Source organism: Buceros rhinoceros, unplaced genomic scaffold, assembly GCF_000710305.1.
Source record: "Buceros rhinoceros silvestris isolate BGI_N320 unplaced genomic scaffold, ASM71030v1 scaffold6247, whole genome shotgun sequence".
NCBI classification, from domain to species: domain Eukaryota; kingdom Metazoa; phylum Chordata; class Aves; order Bucerotiformes; family Bucerotidae; genus Buceros; species Buceros rhinoceros.
The window spans coordinates 4,390-26,432 of record NW_010420336.1 but is presented as its reverse complement, the minus strand read 5'-3'; the positions used below and the strand labels follow the sequence as shown (position 1 = coordinate 26,432).

Sequence of the window (22,043 nt, the reverse complement as noted above, 5' to 3'; positions counted from 1 at the left end):
TTTGAGTAGTTCCTTAACTGATACTATTTACTCCTGACTATCTCTCTCCCTGACTGTACTACTAGGAGTGACAAGTTCATGGCCTAGATAATCTACAACCTAGATGACCCACATACTAGAGCAGAAGTATACCTCAGTTTTGATTGGCATATCTTCTCCTAAGAAAAATAATTCTGCATGGCCCTAAATATTCAGGCATTGGGATAATTCTGAAAACTGTCATTCAGTCAATTGGGACAATAGCAGATTTTGGGAAAGGAAATCTATGAAACAGATGCAAAATGGTAAAAGAGAAGCTGTATTTCTACAAAATACAAAATTTGATTTTTTCAAATTTCTACACCTAGATAGTGAGGAATTGAAAAGCAATTGCTGTGCTAAAGCCAAACCCACAGAACCACGGGATATTTCAAGAAGATAGCTGAGATGTGTCAACTGACATAATGCAGAATACAAAATATGATGCACTTTCTCTTAAACAGGGATTTAACAAGTTGCTGGACTTACTATGTGAGTAATTTTATTTATAAATTATTCCAGCTAGCAGATTTAATGATTTTTCTGGGATTTTTGACTTATTTAAATTAAATATTCCAACAACTCAAAAACTGAAAGAGCACTGCAATAACACAAAATCTACGTATTTTTTCCATCAATTAAATTAAAGAAAAATAAGGAGTCTGCTAGTGAGTTTTTTAACAAAATATGCTCTCAAGAATTAAGGAAATTCTTCACATGGTTCAAGGTTGGTTCAGTAGTTTTATTGTAAGACATCTGGAAAGCAAGTTATAAATAATTCTTTCTTGTTTATTTTAATAGGAATTTGAAATGTAAGCCAATATCACAAGATCATACTGAAGTTTATCTCTGAGTTATCAATTACCAGCTCAGATATTTTTATACAAGCACAATCATCAGCAGCATTTTTTCCACACTGATGAATGTCGAGAATTATATATTTATATTGTATTGCATAAGATATGGCCTGGTTTTTTGATTTTTTTCCCCCAAAATGCCAAAAATTCATGAAAATGGAATGGAGTAGAGTATATCTAAGCTTTTATTTTAAAGTATGTCCTTGACTTGTTTATGTATAATTTTGCACCTGAAAGTCAGGAAAAATATCTCCTCAGGAAAACACTGTAGTTCGTAATTAAATACCACCAATACTACAGATGGAACAAAATCTTAAACACTTCAAATTTGGTCTGTATCCTATGTGTATATATGGTAACTCACACAGACAAAGCGAGCACACAAATGCTTATGTTTTTTTAATTATAGGTGCAATTATTCTTGGAAGTCAAAAAGGGGAAAAGATTTGAAATATCAGCAGTGTGCGCAATTGAGTGAAATTGAAAAAATCTTGCCTAATGATTCATATTTATCCTTGTGTAAGAAAGGAAAAATACACATAATACTAACTACCTGAAGACTTGGGTCTTAAATTTAGAGTTGGACTCATTAACTACAGTCATTGGTTTTAGCTTTCTTTTGAGACAAGTTGACAAACCTTTTCCTGAGACACAGAAGTTAGTGTACTCAGCTGGACTGAAATCACAAATTGATTCTACACAGATCAGTGGGTAACATAAAGCGCTACCTATTTTCATCTATAGCTGTCCTGAATTACATTCATTCAGGTACAGTGTAGGTACTCATTATCATTCCTTTGAAATGGAAAGGTTCATTCAGAACTCCCTCAGTGTTTGCCTCCTGATTTTCACAGGCTTCAGGTGAGTCCTAAAGGCAACTCTGAAATAAATTTGGTACATGCTGTTCTTGGAATCTAAGAATACACAACTAGCAGCATTCACATTATCTAGCTTTAAAATTTAAGAATTTACCTTTCCTGAATTGCTCTCTGGAGGAGCCTACACAGTTCCATTGACCTTGTTGGGAATTCAGGAGTTTAGACTGTACTCTAAATTGAACCTGAACTAGGTGTCTAAAGCACAGGCTGTGAATACCCCTTATGTGAGAGAATATGGATTATTTAATAAAATATTATCTCAAAAATTAAGGAAATTGTTCACATGGTTCAAGGTTGGTTCAGTAACAGTTGTAAGCACAGGGCTGCATTTGCCAATGTAATCAGCCAAATAGAAAACAGAGTCCATCAAATTCTTTAGAAAAAGAATTGAGAACTATCATAAGACAATCATTGCTCTTACTGCAATATGAATTCCTGCAAGAGGTTCTGTGTTCATTACAAGTGGGAATAGATCTGTATAAACCATTGAAAATGCAGACATTCAGGTGGAAAAAAAAAAATTAGCTATGACCAAGGGGATAAGATATAGTAGTGGATACCAATTTCAACGAGATTTGTAAAAAACTGGAACAGACAAAATCCAATAGTCAATCACTCTTGAAGAAGGAGGAATTAATATAAATTAAAAGCTGTATACAGAAACAGTCTTTCCTAACTATGAGTTCTAATAAAATTATTAGCTGTTTCACAAAGAGTTAAAAGCTTCACTCTGTGTAGTTTTAAAATTGACTCTGAGAATACACTGGTACTGTTCACCATGTAAGTCCTGAACTGATCAGTTCTTCTCCATCTCTATACTATTTGAATCTAAATTTATGGCTACCATAGACAGTTAATCTTCTGGGGTGTTCAGTAGTAAAATATATTTCTCAGTAGTCAGAAGAGAAGGAAAAAATATTTTCCAGCCTTCCATGGGCAAAAGTTATTTGTAATACAAATAGAATCCATTGAGATTCGTACATCATTTAGTTTGTTTATGTTGGCAGGAAAATTATCCTGTGTGTATCCTTCAAAAAGAAAAGCGGTACATAAGTACTAAATACTATTATTATTGATCAGATGGTGAAATGATACTTCAGATTAGTTAAAAGGAATGAATGCTAACACATACCTTCATGCCTGAAATTATTAAATACAAGTGTCAGGTACTACGCTGGAAAGCAATGGTATAACACATTGCAAAAACCTGAGGAGTAATAGCTTTTTTACAATATAGCTTGCATGTTTGCCACAGAAGAAAGGGTTGAGAAATATATTCCTACACATGCAAATTCAGGATGTTGGATCTTCAGAGTAACAGTTCCAACATCTTTTATATGACAGTCAGCCTCAGTTCAGGGATAAATCTGATACCAGTAGGAAGGTGATGTCTCTCCACACACAAATCTCTTATATAGTTCCACTGTGGAACTGATGAACTTATGTATGTGAAAAAGGAATGCTGAAGGATAGCATTCCCCTAACCAGCACCTCAATGGATTTTTTTTCCTAAATAGAAAAAGAATTAACTTACTCCTTTACTGCTCTAAATATCAAAAGAATTAGTAATTAAACTACACTCCATTTATGTCATTACTTCCTATATCAAAATGACATAATTGTTAATGCAGCATGTTTTAAATGGAAAAATAAAATGCATGGAATTGAAAATATATCAAGCCAGAGATGTATTTTTCCTTTCCATAAAGATTTCCAGAAACAACTATACCTAGCTGGGAACTAACAAATAATGCACTGCCATTTAAAAGCTATGTTAACATTATGATTTCACGGAGCTAATGGTCACAACTTCCCTTCACTCCACATCTTAAAGAGATGACATATAAAACTATATTCACAGAAATTGTGCTACAAACATTACAGTTGCAAAATGAAGGAATGAATCAGGAAGAAGTGATTAAAGGCTACAAAATCCTAATTAATATCTTAATTACATGATATCATGCTATTTTATTCTGAAAAGATTGTCTTCATTTTCCATGGTGCCACAGACTAGTGTTTGGATTAAAAAAAGGCAATCAATAGAGCATGCAGAACACAAAGACTGAGACTTTATCCGTGCCTCTGAGAGAAGACTCCCACATTTCCGTATTGCACCTATACCCCATCAAATTGTCTGTTCTATACTGATGAAGAATAAATATGAAGCTGATAACTCCACACTCATTTTCATCAAGGTTATATTATTATGTGTTTGTCTGTTAGTGCATTACTGTCTCATGGTTTGCAACCTGTTGCAAAATATTTTCCCTAAAAGTATTTTCTGGCATTATTGACCTCCAGAAATGCAAGATGTTGTTACCGGTACTCTGTTAAAAGTCATGGTTATCTAATGATACTTGCTATTCTGCTTTGCTTAATAACCCACTAAAATGAAATTTGTGACAATTGATAATTGTTTTTTGAAGGCTTGATAGAGTTATACGTGGTCACATCACACCTGCTTATTGTATGCAGATGTTCCTTTTTTTTTTTTTTTTTAAATAGAATGTTCTACCAGAAGAATGCTGCACTGTTTTAAAATGCAGCTCCAATTTTCTGTTTTGCTAAGGGGAACTTGGCCATTTCTTTCAGTTTTGCACCTTGGTGAGAGAATGAACTGAAAGCTCAGTAAATGCAAATACCCCTTATGATGCTATTAGGAAGTAACTCAGAAATTTAAGGCAAAACAGCGTGGACTACCTACTTATCACTTATATCTGTAAGGTAATGAGCACCGGCAACCCGATACGACAAAGATGGTATGTGTGTCTATCTGAACTCAGCACAATGACACCGAGAAAGTTAAGAATGGATTCAGGTGTCCAAGAACGCTCAGCTCTCGTTACCAGTTGTATGCAAAACATACCTATCCACATTCTTTTAATGGAATGTTTTGAAGATACCAAGGTGAGTGCAAGATTGCTGGCATTTTATTTTGCACATGCAAAACGGTCATGTTAATATACTTTTAAGAATTTTAATGTTTCTACAGAGTGAGAGGACAAGGGATTTTATAATTTAGAAAAGAATCAACATAATTTATTTAAAAGGTTTAAGTCAAAAGTTACTGTTAGACACGCATCTAATTAGTCAAACATTGCTCTAACTTACCTGAAAATTTTACAAGTGAGTTCTGGATAGAGAATAATTTTTGACAGTTCATGTTACAGCTACTAACATTTTCTTATAAAACAATGCTTTTAATGTTTCATTACTACAAAAAAAAAGGGGGGGGGGCAATAACGATTATTCTGGATAATATCCAGATATCTTAGCTACTTCTTTTTTTTTTTGGCGGGTTTTTTAAAATCAATTAATTATTTTATTTGTAAAACAATTAAATTCTTGGATATGATAGGCGGTCAAACTTTTATTTAAAATGTATTGGATAGTCACAGAATACTGTGTTTTGCTAAAAGGATGTGGCTAGGAAGCAGAGAAGGAAGATGCTTTTTAAGTGAGGTTGAACTCTGAAGAAGGAAGGAGAGATTCTCCCTTTCTTGAGAGCAACTGGGTATGTTCAGCTGTGAGGCAAGAAGAAAATCAGCAAAATGAGGGTAGACAAAGGGAGTAAAACATTCAGGAATATACTGTCCACAGCCACTAATACACCCTCCACTGAGCCTCAAAGGTGACTGAAAAAGCAAACAGTTTTCTTCTGTCTATATTAGGAGTGCAAAATGGTACCAGTGGACCTGAAGAATGGAATAGCTGTGGTGAGAACTTAAGGTCTAAACTCAGGGCTTGGAAGGGTGTTGGATTTGCTTTACTTTGGACTACTGTCTCTTGTCTACTTCCCTTAATTGAATCCTCAGTATGCTGAAAATTCATTTGTAGATGGAATGCATCATGAATACTCCTGAACTTATGCTCATAATTCCACCTTAGTTTCATCACACACCCCGTGACTGCTCCACAAAACAAATGAAAGTGGCAATCAGTTGAGTCACTTAAAAAAACCCTTCTGATCTGAAAACCATTCCAACAACATCAAATGTAATTTAATTTCTAATAAAAAGCTACATGCTATTAGAGTAGTATAAAATCATATGCTGTACACAATATTCCTGTATTTATGACACCTTTATTTTTCATTGATTTACGAATGTTGATGCTTGATAAGAGCTGAATTCCAGTACTTTCTACTGTGATTGCTTAAAACAAAACAAACCAAAAACCAGAAATTCATTTTTTTACCTAGGCATTGGGTTTCAGTACCACTCCAGAGACCATTTGCCAGGCATTCTCTCACATGAGAACCAACCAATGTGTATCCTGTGTTACAGGTGAATATCGCGGTAGCTCCATACACTGTTAAGGTTCCAATCTTATTTCCATTTGGTGGAGATGGAAGACCACCACAGGAGATAACTAGGGAAAAAACCCAAACAACAAAACATACTGAAATATGAAAATACTTTTCATAAATTTCTTAGACTGGAAGATAATATATCACCTCACAATTTCTTAAAAAATAAATGTAATAAGAATAAATATAACAGTTGTAATTCACAGTAAGGACTTAAAATTATGTTTGATTTGGCAACACATGTTCTAAATCTGAAAATTTATTAGGATTACTTCACAACTTGGCAGCTGCTTAAATACAATCTCTATTTTCGGTTCTGAAACAAGGGAATTTAAAGAACATCAAGGAAAGATGCAGTTGTATTTCATGCATACATACTCCTGGCTACACATCAAATATACTTTCCCCAGTCTTTTTAATTGTTATGTCTGTTTAAAGATATTAGCTTCTTCTAACGTGTAGTACTCTGAATTGTTATGATCTGTCTTTTTTCTCATTCCCCATTGCTATTCATAATTTTATAATGTATGTGGTAATCTACTTGCTAAAATGCAAATCTTCATTTTTTTTTTTCTTAAGGCTAGACTTGACCCATTATCACAGAAACCTTCTGTAGCATCAACTGCAACCTACAGCTACTACAGGTACCACAAGATTATTTACCTTTCAAGAATGTATGAAACTCTAATTTAATTAAAACTGTTCTGCCATGTCTTTTCTTTATAGAAAAATAGATCAGTAATATTGTAATTTAAGATGCAGACCAATGCCTTCTAGAGCTTCAGTTGTATTTTATGATACGTTAGCATAAATCACCAAACTTCCCATCAGAAACCTCAAGGCCACATTCTTCCATATTTTAAAAAGTTCACTATAGAAAACAACATGGAATCGGATAGAAGTTGGATAAAATCAAGTACATACCACTGTGAATTTAACTTAGTCATCATCAGAATATATGTGACCAAAGTTTCTTAACTCACATAGGGTTTTTAGAGGTGAATAAGACTCATTTTGACTACAATCAAGCCACATTAATGTAACTTGTGCAGTAGCCTGACATTGTAACTTCTAATGCTAATACTCAATGTTAATTACACTTACATATATGTTAAAAAAATCAATGTATTTTCCTAAAATGTGACAGAATTAATTGTTCTAAACATATTACAAATGCTTCATTATTCCTCATTACAATGAGCCACCTTATGATTTGTTAGGCAGCCGTTCAGCATATTTTTAAACAAATAAAACAAATTTACTAGTTAAGTCTCTCTAAACCAGAATGTCCTTAATTTGATGTTTCACAATTCCTTTAGAGATACTATTCACAAGGTAATGATAAGTATGATCTAAATGCTTTATCTTTAGCGTTTCAATTTGTTTTCCTGCTGCTTCAGAAATATAAACAGCTAGAACCTATGTTTATATAACCTATACTTAGTAGGTGAATGACAGACAAAAATAAGGCTTGTCCTCCTCAAAACATTCTACAGTGTATTTCTGGATCTTAATGATCTACGTCCAATGGAAATATTACTGAACATCTCTTAAGGAATGAAGTTTGATGTGATTAAATCCTGATCAGTCTTCTACTGGAGGGCAAAATAGTGTACCTGCCTTCTAAATAAACTAAGGTATCTTCAATCAGCAACATCTTGGGTTTCTGTATCTTCCTAATACTTTGCTTTTGGTTAACTCCATACCATAAGGGTCACTCCATTTTCTACTAAAGAAAAAAAATTCTGTAATTGTAGAGGTTGGTCAAGATCCAGTTTTTTAGCAGCTGAACAATAGTAACATATTATGTAGCAAATACAAAACCAGGTTTTTTTAGTATGTGTGCACAAAAGGAAAGGGGGACAATTGTATTTGACAGAATAAAAAACTCATTAGTTTTAAATTTGAAAACAAAATTGATGTAGTTAGTATTGGTTTATAGGAGATACAGAAGAGTCATCTTATTTTTCCAACTGAATATTTTCAAAAGGGAATTCTCCCAAAAGAAAACTAATGGAATAAAACAGAACCAACATAATTCCAAAACTCATCACCATTTACGTAAGTACAAATACACTGCTTTCACATATGTATTGTATTGATTGTTGCTACAGATAGCTCTCTCTGTCTTGTTCTAAAAATATTTTAAATATTTTTTTCTTTTCTACAAAATCAATATTGGTTTATATTATTTTTAGTTACATGGTGTACATCCTTCTTTGTTCTCTGTTCTTCTTTTCCCATATTGGTGTCATTCGCTAATACTGCCTCTGTAAATTCTGTCTTAATTTTGTAGCCACACGCTTCCCAGTACTGGTAAGAGATTCTACCAATTTATACTTGAATGACCCTTGAGAATGATTCAGTACCATCTGAGATGACTTTGGGTGTTTTGTCTACCCTCCAGCTGCTGTTGAAGAAGGTAGAGAATCTCTCCTAAGTCCTCTTTAGAATATACCAGGTTAGATAATGTAATTGTTCTCATATGGCGTTAAGTGCTTGTATACAGGCAAATTAATTTTGTCTTCTGTTTGTCACAAAATCTATATCATACTGAACGGTTTGATCTGATGTTTATGTTCATTCTGTTATCACTATCATAGAATCCCATTAAATAATTTTGGTACCATTTATCAGAAGGTATTATTGACATGTTTGCAGACTTAACAGAGTTTGACAGGGCAGGGTAATTTTGTTCTCTTCTTTTAAAAAACACTAGCAAGTATAATTTAGTAAGATGATCACCTAATCCAAAGAATTCTTTTCTACAGTGCTGCCATAAAAATTGTCTTCTTGATTCAGCTTATTTCAGAATACCATTCTCAAGTATCTTCCAACATCAAAAATATCACTTTTTTTACTTTTTTTTTTTTTTAAGAAGCCTCTCTCTGTAAAGAAAACAAAGCATTTCTTTCAGGATGAAATACTGAATTTGAATATCTCACTGAAGTGACATACTACTCTGAAAAACTGAATGCCTGAATTTTATCTCCAGTTCTGCTTAGTATGCTAGAACTGTAAGTTGGCCATTTTCCTTCAAATGCTGGGATCTTCTGTGTTGTCCTGACATTGAAAGAGAGCCTGTAATTACTACCACAATGTAGGAAACTCTGCTTCGAGAGCGGCAGAACTAGCTGATATGTCAAACAGCCTCTTCAACCAAAGCAAAGAACACATTGGAAAAAGAAGAAATTAAGTTTTGGGGGGAATTCATTAAAACTCTGATACAATAATTCTTGAAACTGTATGATCCCACTGATAATGTTAAGATTCTCTAATTCTTTAAACACCCTAAATCAGGGCTGATGTGATTTACGATACTTTCATGCAAAAACATTATGAAAGCTCATAAGTATGTTTCAAAAGCTCATATGTATCTTTCTCCAACAGTATAGTTTCAATGCTTCACCCAAGAGCTCAGAACAGTATCATCTGATCATCTAACTCTAATCTGGAATCTTCTAAAGTAATAACATTATCTCCTAATATTCTCTAAATATTTATACACCATCTAGTTGAGTAAATCCATATTCAGACACAGATCATCATCCAGATTGATCTTTTGATGCTACTTCATTGAGTCTTGTATGAAATACACTGTACTTTGCACACACAGTTTTAATTGTGATATAAACAAGTTGATGAAAATTTCATATTTGCTTTTTTATAGGAGATTGACAGCAGAATACTTTTTAAAAAAACCTTTAAACTGTTTATAAAATAAAAAGTATGTATTAAAAAGTATAGGGTATTCTGTAAACAAGTGTGTTCCTTACCCTTACAACTTGGCCTTTCATTGCCTACACTCCAGGTTCCATTACTCCTGCACTGTATGAGTCTTCGACCCAATAAGTAATAGCCAGGACTGCAGCTGAGCATGACTTGAGCACCATACTCATTCAGTGACCCAGCAATCAGTCTCCAGACAACGTGTTCTGAGAGCAGAGTCTCTATGCTGGGGCAGGTTACAGCTGTGAAGGAAGAACACTTAAATATTAGCATTCTGCTCCAAGTTTCTTCACAGATATATGTCTTGCCTTACTGGCAGAAGTTTTCCAATGTAAAATTGAGCATATCATAAGCATTTTTGAAATACAAGTTCCAGGAAAAATAATTAACAGCATACAGTGAGTATTACAAATTGAGCGAGAGTCTGTAGTACATTTTCATTTAGTGAGATACAGTGGAACAACGACATACGGTTATGCTCTCTAATGCCATTCGTTTACACATCACAGACTACAGTGGATGTCACAGGTAAAGCAAATAACACTATGAAATTTTTGCAAAGCTTAAGTGGTGTTTTGTTTTTCTATCCATGATACTCAATTTAGAAAACTCTAACAAGTTCTTAAAACAGGTTCTCATAAAAGCTGTTTAACACCTGTTCAAATATTAATTAATGTAAAATGGTATATTGTGGATATTCAGGAAAATTACTACATTCCATTTTAGAGCACTGTGGTGGTACAGTCCGCCTGTCACTCAAAGCCCACTCAAGACCTGAGGAGTTTTCTCTCACTTCCACCACCCCTGCTCCCATTTCCTAGCCCAGGGTAAATCAGTCATGAATTGCAAAAGATGGCAAAACAGAACACTAAGGCGCCTCCTTGATGTGCTGGGCCCCAATTTCCCAGCCTTGTACTGGTCTTCCTCTATCACATGGGTACTTCTAGACTGTATTGATTTAAGCAGCTAAAGCTGTTGCTTAAAAAAATTTATTTTTACAGGGACCAATTTTGATTTATTATTTTCCCCATCTCTCAAGAATAATAATAAAAAAAAGGCTATTAACTTGATGTTTGATTATGCGCACGTGGTTTATCAATTTGACTCTCGGTCTCTTTTTTGCAGATTATGGGCTGGGCACTATTTAAATTTACATGATCTCAACTTCTTATAGCTGTGCAGATATTCACTCTTTTCCCCAGGTATTTTTAATACAGAAATGTATAAATAATATTGCTTTACCTAAAGTATAGGTTGGAAAACATAATTATCATTTGAAATTATGATTACGGTTTCACATTTCAATGACATGACATATACTGATTATTCTGAATAGAGTCAAGAGCAGGGAATGCTTAATGAGATACATCTAACACAAAAAAGAGGAAAAAATGTGTTGTTCTATAAGACCATGTATATTTGCTACTCAAAACAAGAGCAAAATATTCACTAAGCGAAATACTTATTATATGAACAGCAGCAATGAGACAGAAAAATATAACAAGATCTTTGCAACTACCACAACTAAAACCTAGCAAGAGTTTGTGCAGTGATGGGCTCAGCTTTTAGTTTTAACCATATATAACGATTAAGTCTTTTTACTTTTATTATTCTTTTTACTTGCTCTTCAATGTGTTTGCACTTCTTTGATAGTGCAAACACATTGCACTATCAATATTCTCCTAGAATCTGCATACCAGCAGTCTGACTCTTCCCTTTTACTGAGATGTTCTGTCTACAAGCCTGTACTTGTCTTTTCTTATTGTTACATAAGCAAAAAAAGAGTACATCTCATGCTATTCCTAGAATTTCTTGAATATCGTGACTCTGAATGTAATTGTTCTTTCAGGGGGAAAAAAAGTACAATGTATATGATGGAAAAATACGTCAGTCGCAGGAACATGCTACTATTATTTGCTAGTGTAATGGCTTCTGACGCTTGTTGCCATTCGGCAGGTAGTCTACAATCACACAGAAAGGGAAAGGGCATCATTGTCTTATTGTATCGTGAATTTATAATGCAATATTGGGAACTATATTGTTCAAATATACCCTTTTGGCTAAATTCACTATTAGCTTTAAAAAAGCAAGATTAAGGTCAAGTTGTGTATTATGCTTGATAGTGTGTTTTCAATTCATATATAATAGTAAAATAAGAACAGAGCAGGAAATCAAATGATCCCATACACCACCGAATCTAAGAACAAAGACTTAAGAAAAAAATAGAATCACTCAAGAGAGTTGATACTTCAGTACGCTAGTAGAAAAAAAAACAGACAAAAAAAATTAAGCACTTCTTGACTTTCAACACATTTAAATGGGAAAGGCTTTGAAACCTCAAAACAGATAAACAAAAGGATCACATGGTATTCACTATCAGTCTGTCAATCCAGACAGCTATCGAGTCAATCTGTTATCAATCAAATGTATCTGGACTAATCTAAAATGCCTAAACTAATTAACTGTTTTACTACAGTTCACTGAATAAATTCTAACACTTGATAACTACTCCATGTTACACACCAAACCTTCAGAAAATGCCCCTAAAACTAGTTACTGGCCTCGGGATTTATTAAAACAAATGTTAGGAGAATTATTTAATATGGTGTTCTGAATGTCCTAGCTAAGAAGAACTGCAGCATTTGCACAATGTCTACGATGAGCTGGCGATGAATCTTTGCCTGTTTATAACAACAAATTCCTTTTTGCATTTAAAATACAACTGATGCTTTATTCCAGAAGTACTTATGACTCTATAACTAGACATTGTACAAAAATACTGAAAATTATAAAAAAGAATTCTAAAATTTCTAATTATTTTACAAGAAATTTCTAGTTAAAAATCAGTGTCTGAACCATCACTGTTACAGCTCAGCACACCAGAGCTTTCAAAAATATCAACAGTGAAATGCGCAATATGCAGATTATGGAATGGTAACATTAGCTGTTCATTAAACCTTTTTATATTAGAAAAATTAGCATCACCCAATGAAGAAAGCAATTTAAATCTTTGAATGAGTATATTAGAGTAATGGGAAAAAAGCGATAAAGTTATGCAGTTACAGAGACCATCCCAGGCAATTAAAATGTTAGAAAAATTAATTAACCACCAACTCAATTTCCGAGGTTATGCACCCACTTAATTCTATGAAAAGGAAATCAGGTAAGAGCAGAGACTAACCAGTTATCCTATTTCAGCAGTATTTTTGTTTATAAACATATACTGGTCCAGATCGCAGCACTGACACACATGAATTATAATCTCTATGGGTCCATTTTATAGTACTTATATGGAAATATAGTATAATAATGTATACATTCATACTCTTAGTTTACAAATTACAGTGCTTAGCTTTAGGAACTGTCAGGGTATCTTGGCATAATCAGAAAAAAGATATGACATTGTGATCTTGCAATAAGTAAGTGAAACATTCAGTCTTCTCATCATGTGAAGAGAAACATGGAACTAAATCATAACATTTGCTGTCAGTATTTCACCCTCTGTCACATCAGTTTCCTAGATCTGCTCAAAAAGCACTAATAGGGCACAGAACTGGAAGTTCTGCTTTGCACTAAGCAGATCTTACTTTAATGATATTTTCTGCATATTTCTTAAAGAAATTCTTGTTTCAAGTGGTCAAGCATCTGTACAATATTTTACTGGATGTCTAGCAAAACTCTAAAGCTGGGCATCAATCATAATGATAGTATTTTAAAGAATATATATTAGACATTTTCTACCATGCAAAAATGTCTGTATTAAAAAAAAAGTTTTCTACAGCGATTATTTCTTCTTGTGTTCTTTATCGTGAAAAAAATTATGCATAATTTATAAAAGAATTACACGTTACTATTCACCCTAGTTCTTCTAAATGTATCATACATGCTTAAACTGTCTTTAGTGCAAACACTGGGACCATACCACATCTCAAATTAGCAGTAGCACGGGAAGGGGCTGCTTCTCAAAGCATTACCGAGATTGCTTTTCATGGAACACAAATTTTGGAAGAAGGAAATGCAAACTCAGTAATAACATTCAAGTATACATACTAAACAGAGGAAGAAGCCCTCCTTTGCTTCAGAACAGGATTAATTCAACCCCCTTCATTGATATGTATCTCATACCATTTTTTTCAGTAGTTTCCTCTTAGCACTTCATGCATATTCTGCTACTGACACAGCGAGGTACTTCATTCTTTCTGGTTCTTTTGATTTTTAAAAATGGTCTAAAAACCCTGTTTCTCTCTATCATTCAGAGGAAAAGTAAAAAACACCACATTCAAGCTATGAACAGACTTTAACAGCATCAACTAAGAAGTTCCATTGCTGTGGAAGGAGAATCCAAAGTTTAGATCAGGATTTCTATTTCATTAAGAAAGTCAGTGTCAAGTGTCCACAAAATCAAAACCCACAACACAATATATTTAGTGATTCCCAAAATGATAACTATTCCTATCTGTGACCTTTAGCACATGAAATGTTTACAGTCCAAGTCACAAGAGTGTTCAGGATACTATTTCTGTTCTCAATTCTATCAGTTTTGATATTTTGCAACCAAACCAAAAGATGAAAAAGGAAAATAAAATCTAGAACGCTGAAAAATCTAGAATTCTAAATTAGAGGAATTTTACAGAAGAATAAGAAAGATAGACAGGGAAACAAGCATATGGTGAAAAATATTAAAAAAAAAAAAATTAAAAAACTGTAAAAACCAAACAAGTGTCTCACACACAGATTGGCCCTCACCAATGTCTCTAGATGACTCTCTTTCTTTGCAAAATAGTTACGGACGCTATTTCAACCAGGCATCTCTCTATTTAGTAAATAACTTAGATATCCAAGTGCGGCTCTGAAGTGAATTTGGGGAGCAACATATATAAATTTTGCATTGACAGCTAAGGCCTTTTCTGTTTCCATCTTCCAGTGTCTGCTTTGGAAGACCGTATTTCTCTGCATTTGATCATATTCTGAGGAAAGCAAGGCACTGAATAATAAGAAGAAAAATTTTCACTAATTAGCCACAAAGAGTAATAATCATGCTGTAATGATGCAATTTTATATGATAATAGCAACAGATTGTATCATCCAAAGGAGAGGAATGAAATTTCATTTGTGTTCTTTTAATTTTTTAACTTGTCACTGCAAGAATCAGCATCTGTATTGCCATAGTGGCAGACAAAATTCAAATCATATTTGATGAAATGGAACAGACAAAAAAATTCCCAAAAGATTGTTCGCTCTTTTTTAAAAAAAAATCTTAGAAAGATGGAAACTTATTACTTATCACAAGAGTATAAAACCTCTTTCTCAGCTTACTATACTTACAACTTAAAACCTTAAATGTGTAATCATGCCTATACGTCCTTACCTTTCTTTTTGAGCATTAACCAAATGATATTAGTTGGGGTAAAAGGTATTAGAGGCAGTTTATGTGGGATACAGTAAGGAAAGAAACATTCAAACACCAGTGTTCACAGTTTGAGACCAATGTTTGTTTTATCCAGATTTCTCGGATATATGTACACCTTTTGAATGCGATGTTTTTTGGAACTGTATATCACACTCACTTCTCTGACCAACAGAAATGTACCAATTAACAGGCTTCAGTAGAAAGTTTTTGCATACTTTACACAGTATCCTGTATTCAGATGTAAAGTTACTACTATATAATCACTCTCTAAAGAGAGTGTTGGTCTGATTTAAAGTGCTGCCTGATAAAGGCTTTCAAATAGCAATATGGATAGACCTCTCTGGTTTCCCTTCATCATGTGCTAGAGATCTCCATGTAGAATAACGGAAGCAAGTTACCTATTTGTCATTCAGTTAAGCTTTCTTAATAGGTATCTGTTGATTGGTATTTCAATAGCCTAATGTCCATGATCCATCTGCATCTTGTTTCATGACCAGCACTAATCATATTTCTCATGGTTCAAATCTGATGTAAATACTTTTAATGAAAAGAAAGGAGTTTCAAACATCTGCCTCGGGCATTGTATTATCAGAGATACTTTGCAAAACAAACCACACTGGTTTCAACCTTCATTTAATAGACCTGGGGATAAAATGAACTCATTTATTTACCATTTACCTTTCTGTGCTGTGCTTGCTGCTCATCAGGTCTGAGATGTTTCTATCTCTGGAGACTAAATACATTTACCCTTACAGCAGCAATACTATAAAAAAGGTTGTTATGCAGATTGACTAAGCTTTTCTGCACTTTGCAAGTTAAAAGTCTTGGGTAAAGCACGCCTCCATGTGAATAGCAATTCATTTTGAAAATGTTGACTTTAATATTGTCATGTAGATCACTAGCATTTTAATTTAGCTCTCCTGGTTTTAGAAGTAATGGGTTTCTTTTTCCAACTGCAAAATTTTTAGAAAAGTAAAAAAAAAACAAAAAAAACCTGTTATATGTATTTTGTTAGGCTATTATAAATATTAAACAAGACTTTTTAATGTTGAATGTTGTGCTAAATGTTAATAATCATGCTTTGTTTTATGGGGTAGTCATTGTCTAGTTAAGTTTGATCATATAAATATAAGTGTTTGGGGATTTTTCACTGTGGATATAGGGTTATTGATTCAGTATTTTTAATCCCCTCTGGCCTCTTCTCTCCAAAAAATTCTGTTTACATTTCTGTTGATTAAACATCCAAGTTATACACTGGAGCTCTCCCTTCCCTCCACACACGGCTCTGAATTCAGAGCATGTCTGTGTGATCACAGCTGGTTTTGAATAGTCCTTCTGTACTCTGTGGTACTCCTGTGTTAGGTACTGTACTTCCAAAAAGGTGTAGATCAATTGGAGATTGTCCAAATGAGAATTACTGGTCCAACAAGAATGGAGAAAGAGTGAAAATGAGTATCAACAAGGTGTGCTGGGAAGGTGGTGATGGGAAGCGGGCTGCTGCAGGGGTGGCCTCTGTGATCAGAGGCTTGGGTTGCTGACCACCACCTGTTCCAAAGGACCCACCACAGGACACAGCTGAGCCAGTCAGTCAAGATGTTAGCACCTCTGGGGAAGAGTATTTAGGAAAGGGTAAAACACTGCACAGGCAAAGGAGGAGGGAACTAAAAGAGTGAGAAGCAGCAGAGGAAACACCAAGGTCACAGGAGGGAACACCAAGGTCACAGAAGAGGGAGGAGGAGGTACTGTAGGCACCAGAGCTGGTATTCTGCTGCAGCCCATGGAGAGGACTACGCCAGAGCAAATATCCACACTGCAGCCCATGCTGACGCAGGTGGTTATTTTCAGAAGAAACTGCAGCTGATGGATGACCCACGCTAGAGCGTGTTGTCCAGAAGGACAACAGCCTGTGGAGAAGTCCTATGCTGCAGCAGAGTAAAAGTGCAAGGAGAAAGGAATAGCAGAGAGGAGCTTTTTATTAACTGATCACAACCCCTATTTCTCATCCCCCAGCACTGCTTGGGGTGGGGAGAAGAGTTAAGATCAAAGGAGCAAAGCTGACCCTGGGAACAAGGAGAAGAAAGTGTTGGTTTGATTTTTTTTTCCTGAAATGTATTTGACCCTATTTTAATTGGCAATACATTAAATTAACTTTGCCCAAGTTGAGCCCTGTGACAGTAATCTCTCTGTCCTTATCTAAACCCATGAGATGTTTCACCCTGATTTTCCCTCTGTCTAGTTGAAAAGGGGGAGTGAGAGAGCAGCTGGATGAGGGTGTGGCTCCTGGACAAGGAGAACCCACTGCACTGGAAAAACAACAGTTTTCAAACACATTAAAAAGAGTGAAAGAAGAATAAAATAACTTCTATTTGTCCACTGTGGATACAAAATGAAATTATGGCTTTACACAACAGAAAAACAGATTTAGATTATAGAGATTAGGAAAAACTTTACAAGGGGAAAAAACCTGTAAATTACTTTAAAAGAGTACTCAGGAGAGTCTTCAAGAATAGGTTAAGTGATGACCTGTCACGGATGCTTAGAAGATCACTTGAAGTAACTTTCAGCGATGTTTTCTAACAATTGCTGTGAATTAGTTCAAATAAATGAAAATCATTTCACAATCAATCACATATAACTTCACAATTCTTATACTTGCACCATTTTACTCTTTCTTTAAGAATAAGTTAAATCTTACTTGTTTGAAAAATTAAAGTCCTTTTCAAACTCAGAATCTGGAAAGCACATACATATACTGTTGATTAGTTCAAAGTTCTGAATTAACTCTCAAAAGTTTTTCTATAGTGTTATAGCAATTAATAATTTTCAGATTATATCCTACTCTGTATTTCAAATCACATACTCAAAGTCAAGCTCAGTTAATCGTTGCTTTGATCCAGTACAAAGACAGGCAGTGGTAGTCTGATGCAAATGAAAGGGCATGTCACATGTAGGAGGTTCTGCATTACACTGGCTAGTTCTGACAGAAGACAAAAATGAAGACTAAAGGACTCTTACCCAGGTTAAATATCTATACTAGCAGCATTTTAAGAAATTTTTTTTTGTTTTATTATTTTAGAACCTATATTAAAATAAATTACAGTTGGTGGTGGTAACTTTTACTGTGAAAATAGAGAAGAGCACATTATTTATATTAAGAAAATATACACAATAATTTTAATTCAGACTTTTTGAAGCAGATAAGCAATGGGGTTTTTTATTAAACAAATCTATAGTCCTCTTCTACTTTACTACATGCTAAATTATTGTATGTTCCTGAATGGCCAGTTCAGGGCATAAAACCTGAACGTCACCAGCAAAGACTTTCTTGAGAAAGTTCAAGTGAAATATGCTTGAGAAATACATGCCCACTTACGTTTGCAAATAGGTGTCCTCCCTTTGTTGCTCCATAATCCATCTTCTTGACACACTGTTGTTGCTTGTTGACTAGATTCTAGCTTGAAGCCCTCATTACATTCATATATCAATTTACTGCCCAAAGTGAATTCGTTACCTATAACTGAACCATTCTCAGGGGAGTCAGGAATACCACAAGATACAGCTGAAAATAAAGGAAAGAAAAAGACAACGAATTGTTATTTTCTCATATATTTCTCAAAAATATTGACTTACCAATGAAATGAGAAACATAGATTAGTAATTTTGACATATCCCATTCATAACAATGGAAATTAATTTTTCAACTTATTTACAATATTCCAATAAATGTAATAATATATAAAACATTGATAAACATTTTGAGGCGCATCTAATATGGACAAACATTTTATAAATCATTATTGTGTTTAATCTAATTACCATAGAGACAGAAATTTCAACACAGGTGACAGGCAATGCTTTATTTGCAGGGGAAAATATCAGGAAAGTGTCCAAAGTTATTTGGTCCAAGAAGAAATTAACTGGAAAATTCTTAAATTCTTTCTAATAGTCTGCTTCCATTTTCTCAGGGTTTCTTTCATTCCTGCACTCCTGTAAACAAAACTTCATATCTGTTTTGTTCTGTACAGATAGCAACGTTATTTAAGAATTTAATTTAACATTTTTGTCTGATGAGAAAAGCACTGAAAGATGCTTTTTTTTCAAGAAAATATATGAATAGACAAGGAAGAGTTCCACTGAAGTTAAGGGCATTATTAAGATATTTAAACACTTATTTACATACTTGACTTACTCACTTCAGAATGCTAAATATTTTGCCAATTCAGGCTTATTAGTTTTCTGTATCATGAAGGAAATCACTCACTGAATTACTTTCACCTTTTTTTTTTCTCCTTCAGAATTTCTCCTCAGGCGAGGAGATACTGTTTCAAGCTCATGAAGTTTAATTTGCTGTCAACTTAATGAAGTTTGAGTAGCACCTTTTTCAGCGTGTTTATTAACTTACTTTAGCAGAACTCAGTACAATTCATTTAACATTATCTCATAACGTACAATTTCAGGGCAGAATATAATTACAAAAATATCTATTTCAGGCATTTTTAGGAAAGGTCCCTAAGGCAGGATTGCCTTCTGGCACGTCTTCTCAGATCCCTTGATTTAGATAATGAAAAGAAGAAAGGCAGCTCTTCAGTATTTCTTTTTAATTTTTTATTGTTATATTTTATTTTAAAACATTTATTTATCCACAGAGATTAACTCTGGGTACTTCAGTAAGTCAATAATGCTAGTAAAGATTTTATATTTGCCCCATGGCACTTCTGAAGGGAAAGTCATAGTAGTATTTTCTCTGAAAGGATATTATTTTCTGCAAAATCATAACTTCACATTATTACAATGAATCTATATGAAGAGTTCATATAAACCAGTGTGTGTAAAGAATCACTAGCAGCTTTGAGGTTGGCATCCAGTTAATTGCTTTTCAGTAATCTTAGTGAAGAAAACACAACTTGAAGCTTTCATTTTAAATATTTACCAATAAAAAGTGGAGTTTTGCAAATGAAAATTTTTTTTCCATATGTATAGCCGATTTTAAGAAGCAATTCAACATATTATCAGTTTAAAAGTCCTTTGGATATCTGTTCCTTTGCCCTTGACACTGAAGATTTATTATTTAATAAAGTAAATATATTTCAAAAGAAGAAATGACAGCCTTTGTCTGAAATGTGCTAAATAGAAGAAAGTATTTTTTAAAAAAAAATCTGATTTTTATTATCATTTGTGCAATTCAATGTAAATTATTAATTTCACAGCACATTGTCATGGCACCATAAACACAACTCTCAAATTTGTTTTCAGCAGTCCCAAGATGTCGCATTTGATGCATTTAAATTAAATACAACACAGTACTTCTTTGCATATAACGGGGACAGGTTAGCATTATAAAATGACGGTTAGTTCATTTCAGTTGTTTGCTTCCATCTGGAGCCTATCAGATTGCTCATAGAAGTAGGAATGCTCAAAAATAAGCTGCTTCCTTCATAACACAAATTCTTGGCCCTTTTCGTGCCCTAACCAGTACTGGTCTTGTCCTATCAAAACTGAGTACTTCTCCCTCGGTGGATAAGGACTGAGCCTCCTGCCTCTAGGAGTAGTAGTGGGACAGAGAAGGGAGAGAGGTGATGAGGAAATGCTTCTGGAGACCCATACATACTGCTTTTAATGATGTTAAAGAAAGTGGAGAAGGGGAAGGATAAAAGCAAGTTTTGCTGCCTCTGGGAGCAGGTCTGTGTATCAGGACTCACTCTCCACAGCAGTAGTGATACATTTTCACAGCTTTGGTGTACTTGAAATAGGCAGCAGAACTATATCTGGTTCAATGCTCTATCTACGCCCCTAATGAGCAATTTAATCCTTTAGGTACAAGTAGAACCAGCTCTAACCCTCTGTCATGTAAGCAGTATTTTACATGTGCAAATTGTTTGTTTGCTTGCATGCTTAATTGGAAAAAAAAAAAGTTTAACTGTCACTCTGTTTTACTCCATCATAAAAACGCCTATGCCTTCTCCATTTCCAGTCACATTTCCAGTGAAATGTTTCAGTGTCTCCAGAGCCTTGCACTTCATCCTTCCCTGTCCTAGCAAACCTCTCAGTTCTCTTCTGCCTTGTGGCAATGTACCTGAATGCCTGATGTGGAATGTAATTGAGTGAAGATTTAACTTCTTGTCAACTTTTTCATGTCTCCTTTCTGATATCAAAACCATGCTTTCTGTGCTAAGTGAGCATATATTTAATTGTATAAATCCAAAATTCAGACCTATCAGTCTATCCACCCATCCATGTGCATCTGTATATGCAGGTGGACATTATTCTAGTTCTCTCTAAATACTTCAAACATGAATCAACTTCAAATAACTTAGTGGTTTCTATGGAGCAAGAAGAATTTCTTATGCCACTTGAAAACAAGCAAAACCCCATGTCTCTTTAGTTCAAGTTATAAGCAAATAGTTCTGTTAGTATTTACTCTTCACCTCTAGCAATAACCTTTCTAGAAGTTACTGAAAAGTTCAACACTGAGTAGTTCTTCTGTGGAAGTTAGTTTAAAGAATAGAAGATGTACAGTCCCCAGATCACACTCAGACAGGCCTGTCACTTCTGCCAGGTCCAATGTAATGTCTAGTGTCCTAAAGCACCTCAAAATCTATGCTTACCTGTCCCACTTCACCACTAATTCTCAGTGTTGTACCTCAGTCCTCTACTGACCCTCTTTTCTCCTCAGCTACTGAATCTTGTGCTGGTACATTGTGAGGTTGTTCTCACTGCTGCTTTAGCTACTAATCATAAAAGCGGTTTTGGCGTTACGGCACTGTTCCTGTTACAGCGTATCTATCTATTTGTTGTTTGCTTCTCTCCCAGAAACCAGGAGTGGAAAAAGGTATTCCTGC

General features: G+C 34.4%; 1 protein-coding gene across 1 annotated transcript in view; it reads right to left on the bottom strand.

Moving 5' to 3' along the window:
* Positions 1-18,763, bottom strand: part of LOC104496184 (CUB and sushi domain-containing protein 1-like) — a gene marked incomplete at its 5' end in the record, with an annotated part of 81,179 nt that extends 62,416 nt beyond the window's left edge. The window contains 3 exons of the mRNA XM_010139265.1: positions 5,954-6,127; positions 9,842-10,036; positions 18,578-18,763. Coding sequence (XP_010137567.1) covers positions 5,954-6,127; positions 9,842-10,036; positions 18,578-18,763 — 555 coding nt within the window. The remainder of the gene's footprint in view (positions 1-5,953; positions 6,128-9,841; positions 10,037-18,577) is intronic.
* Positions 18,764-22,043: the final 3,280 nt, after the last annotated feature.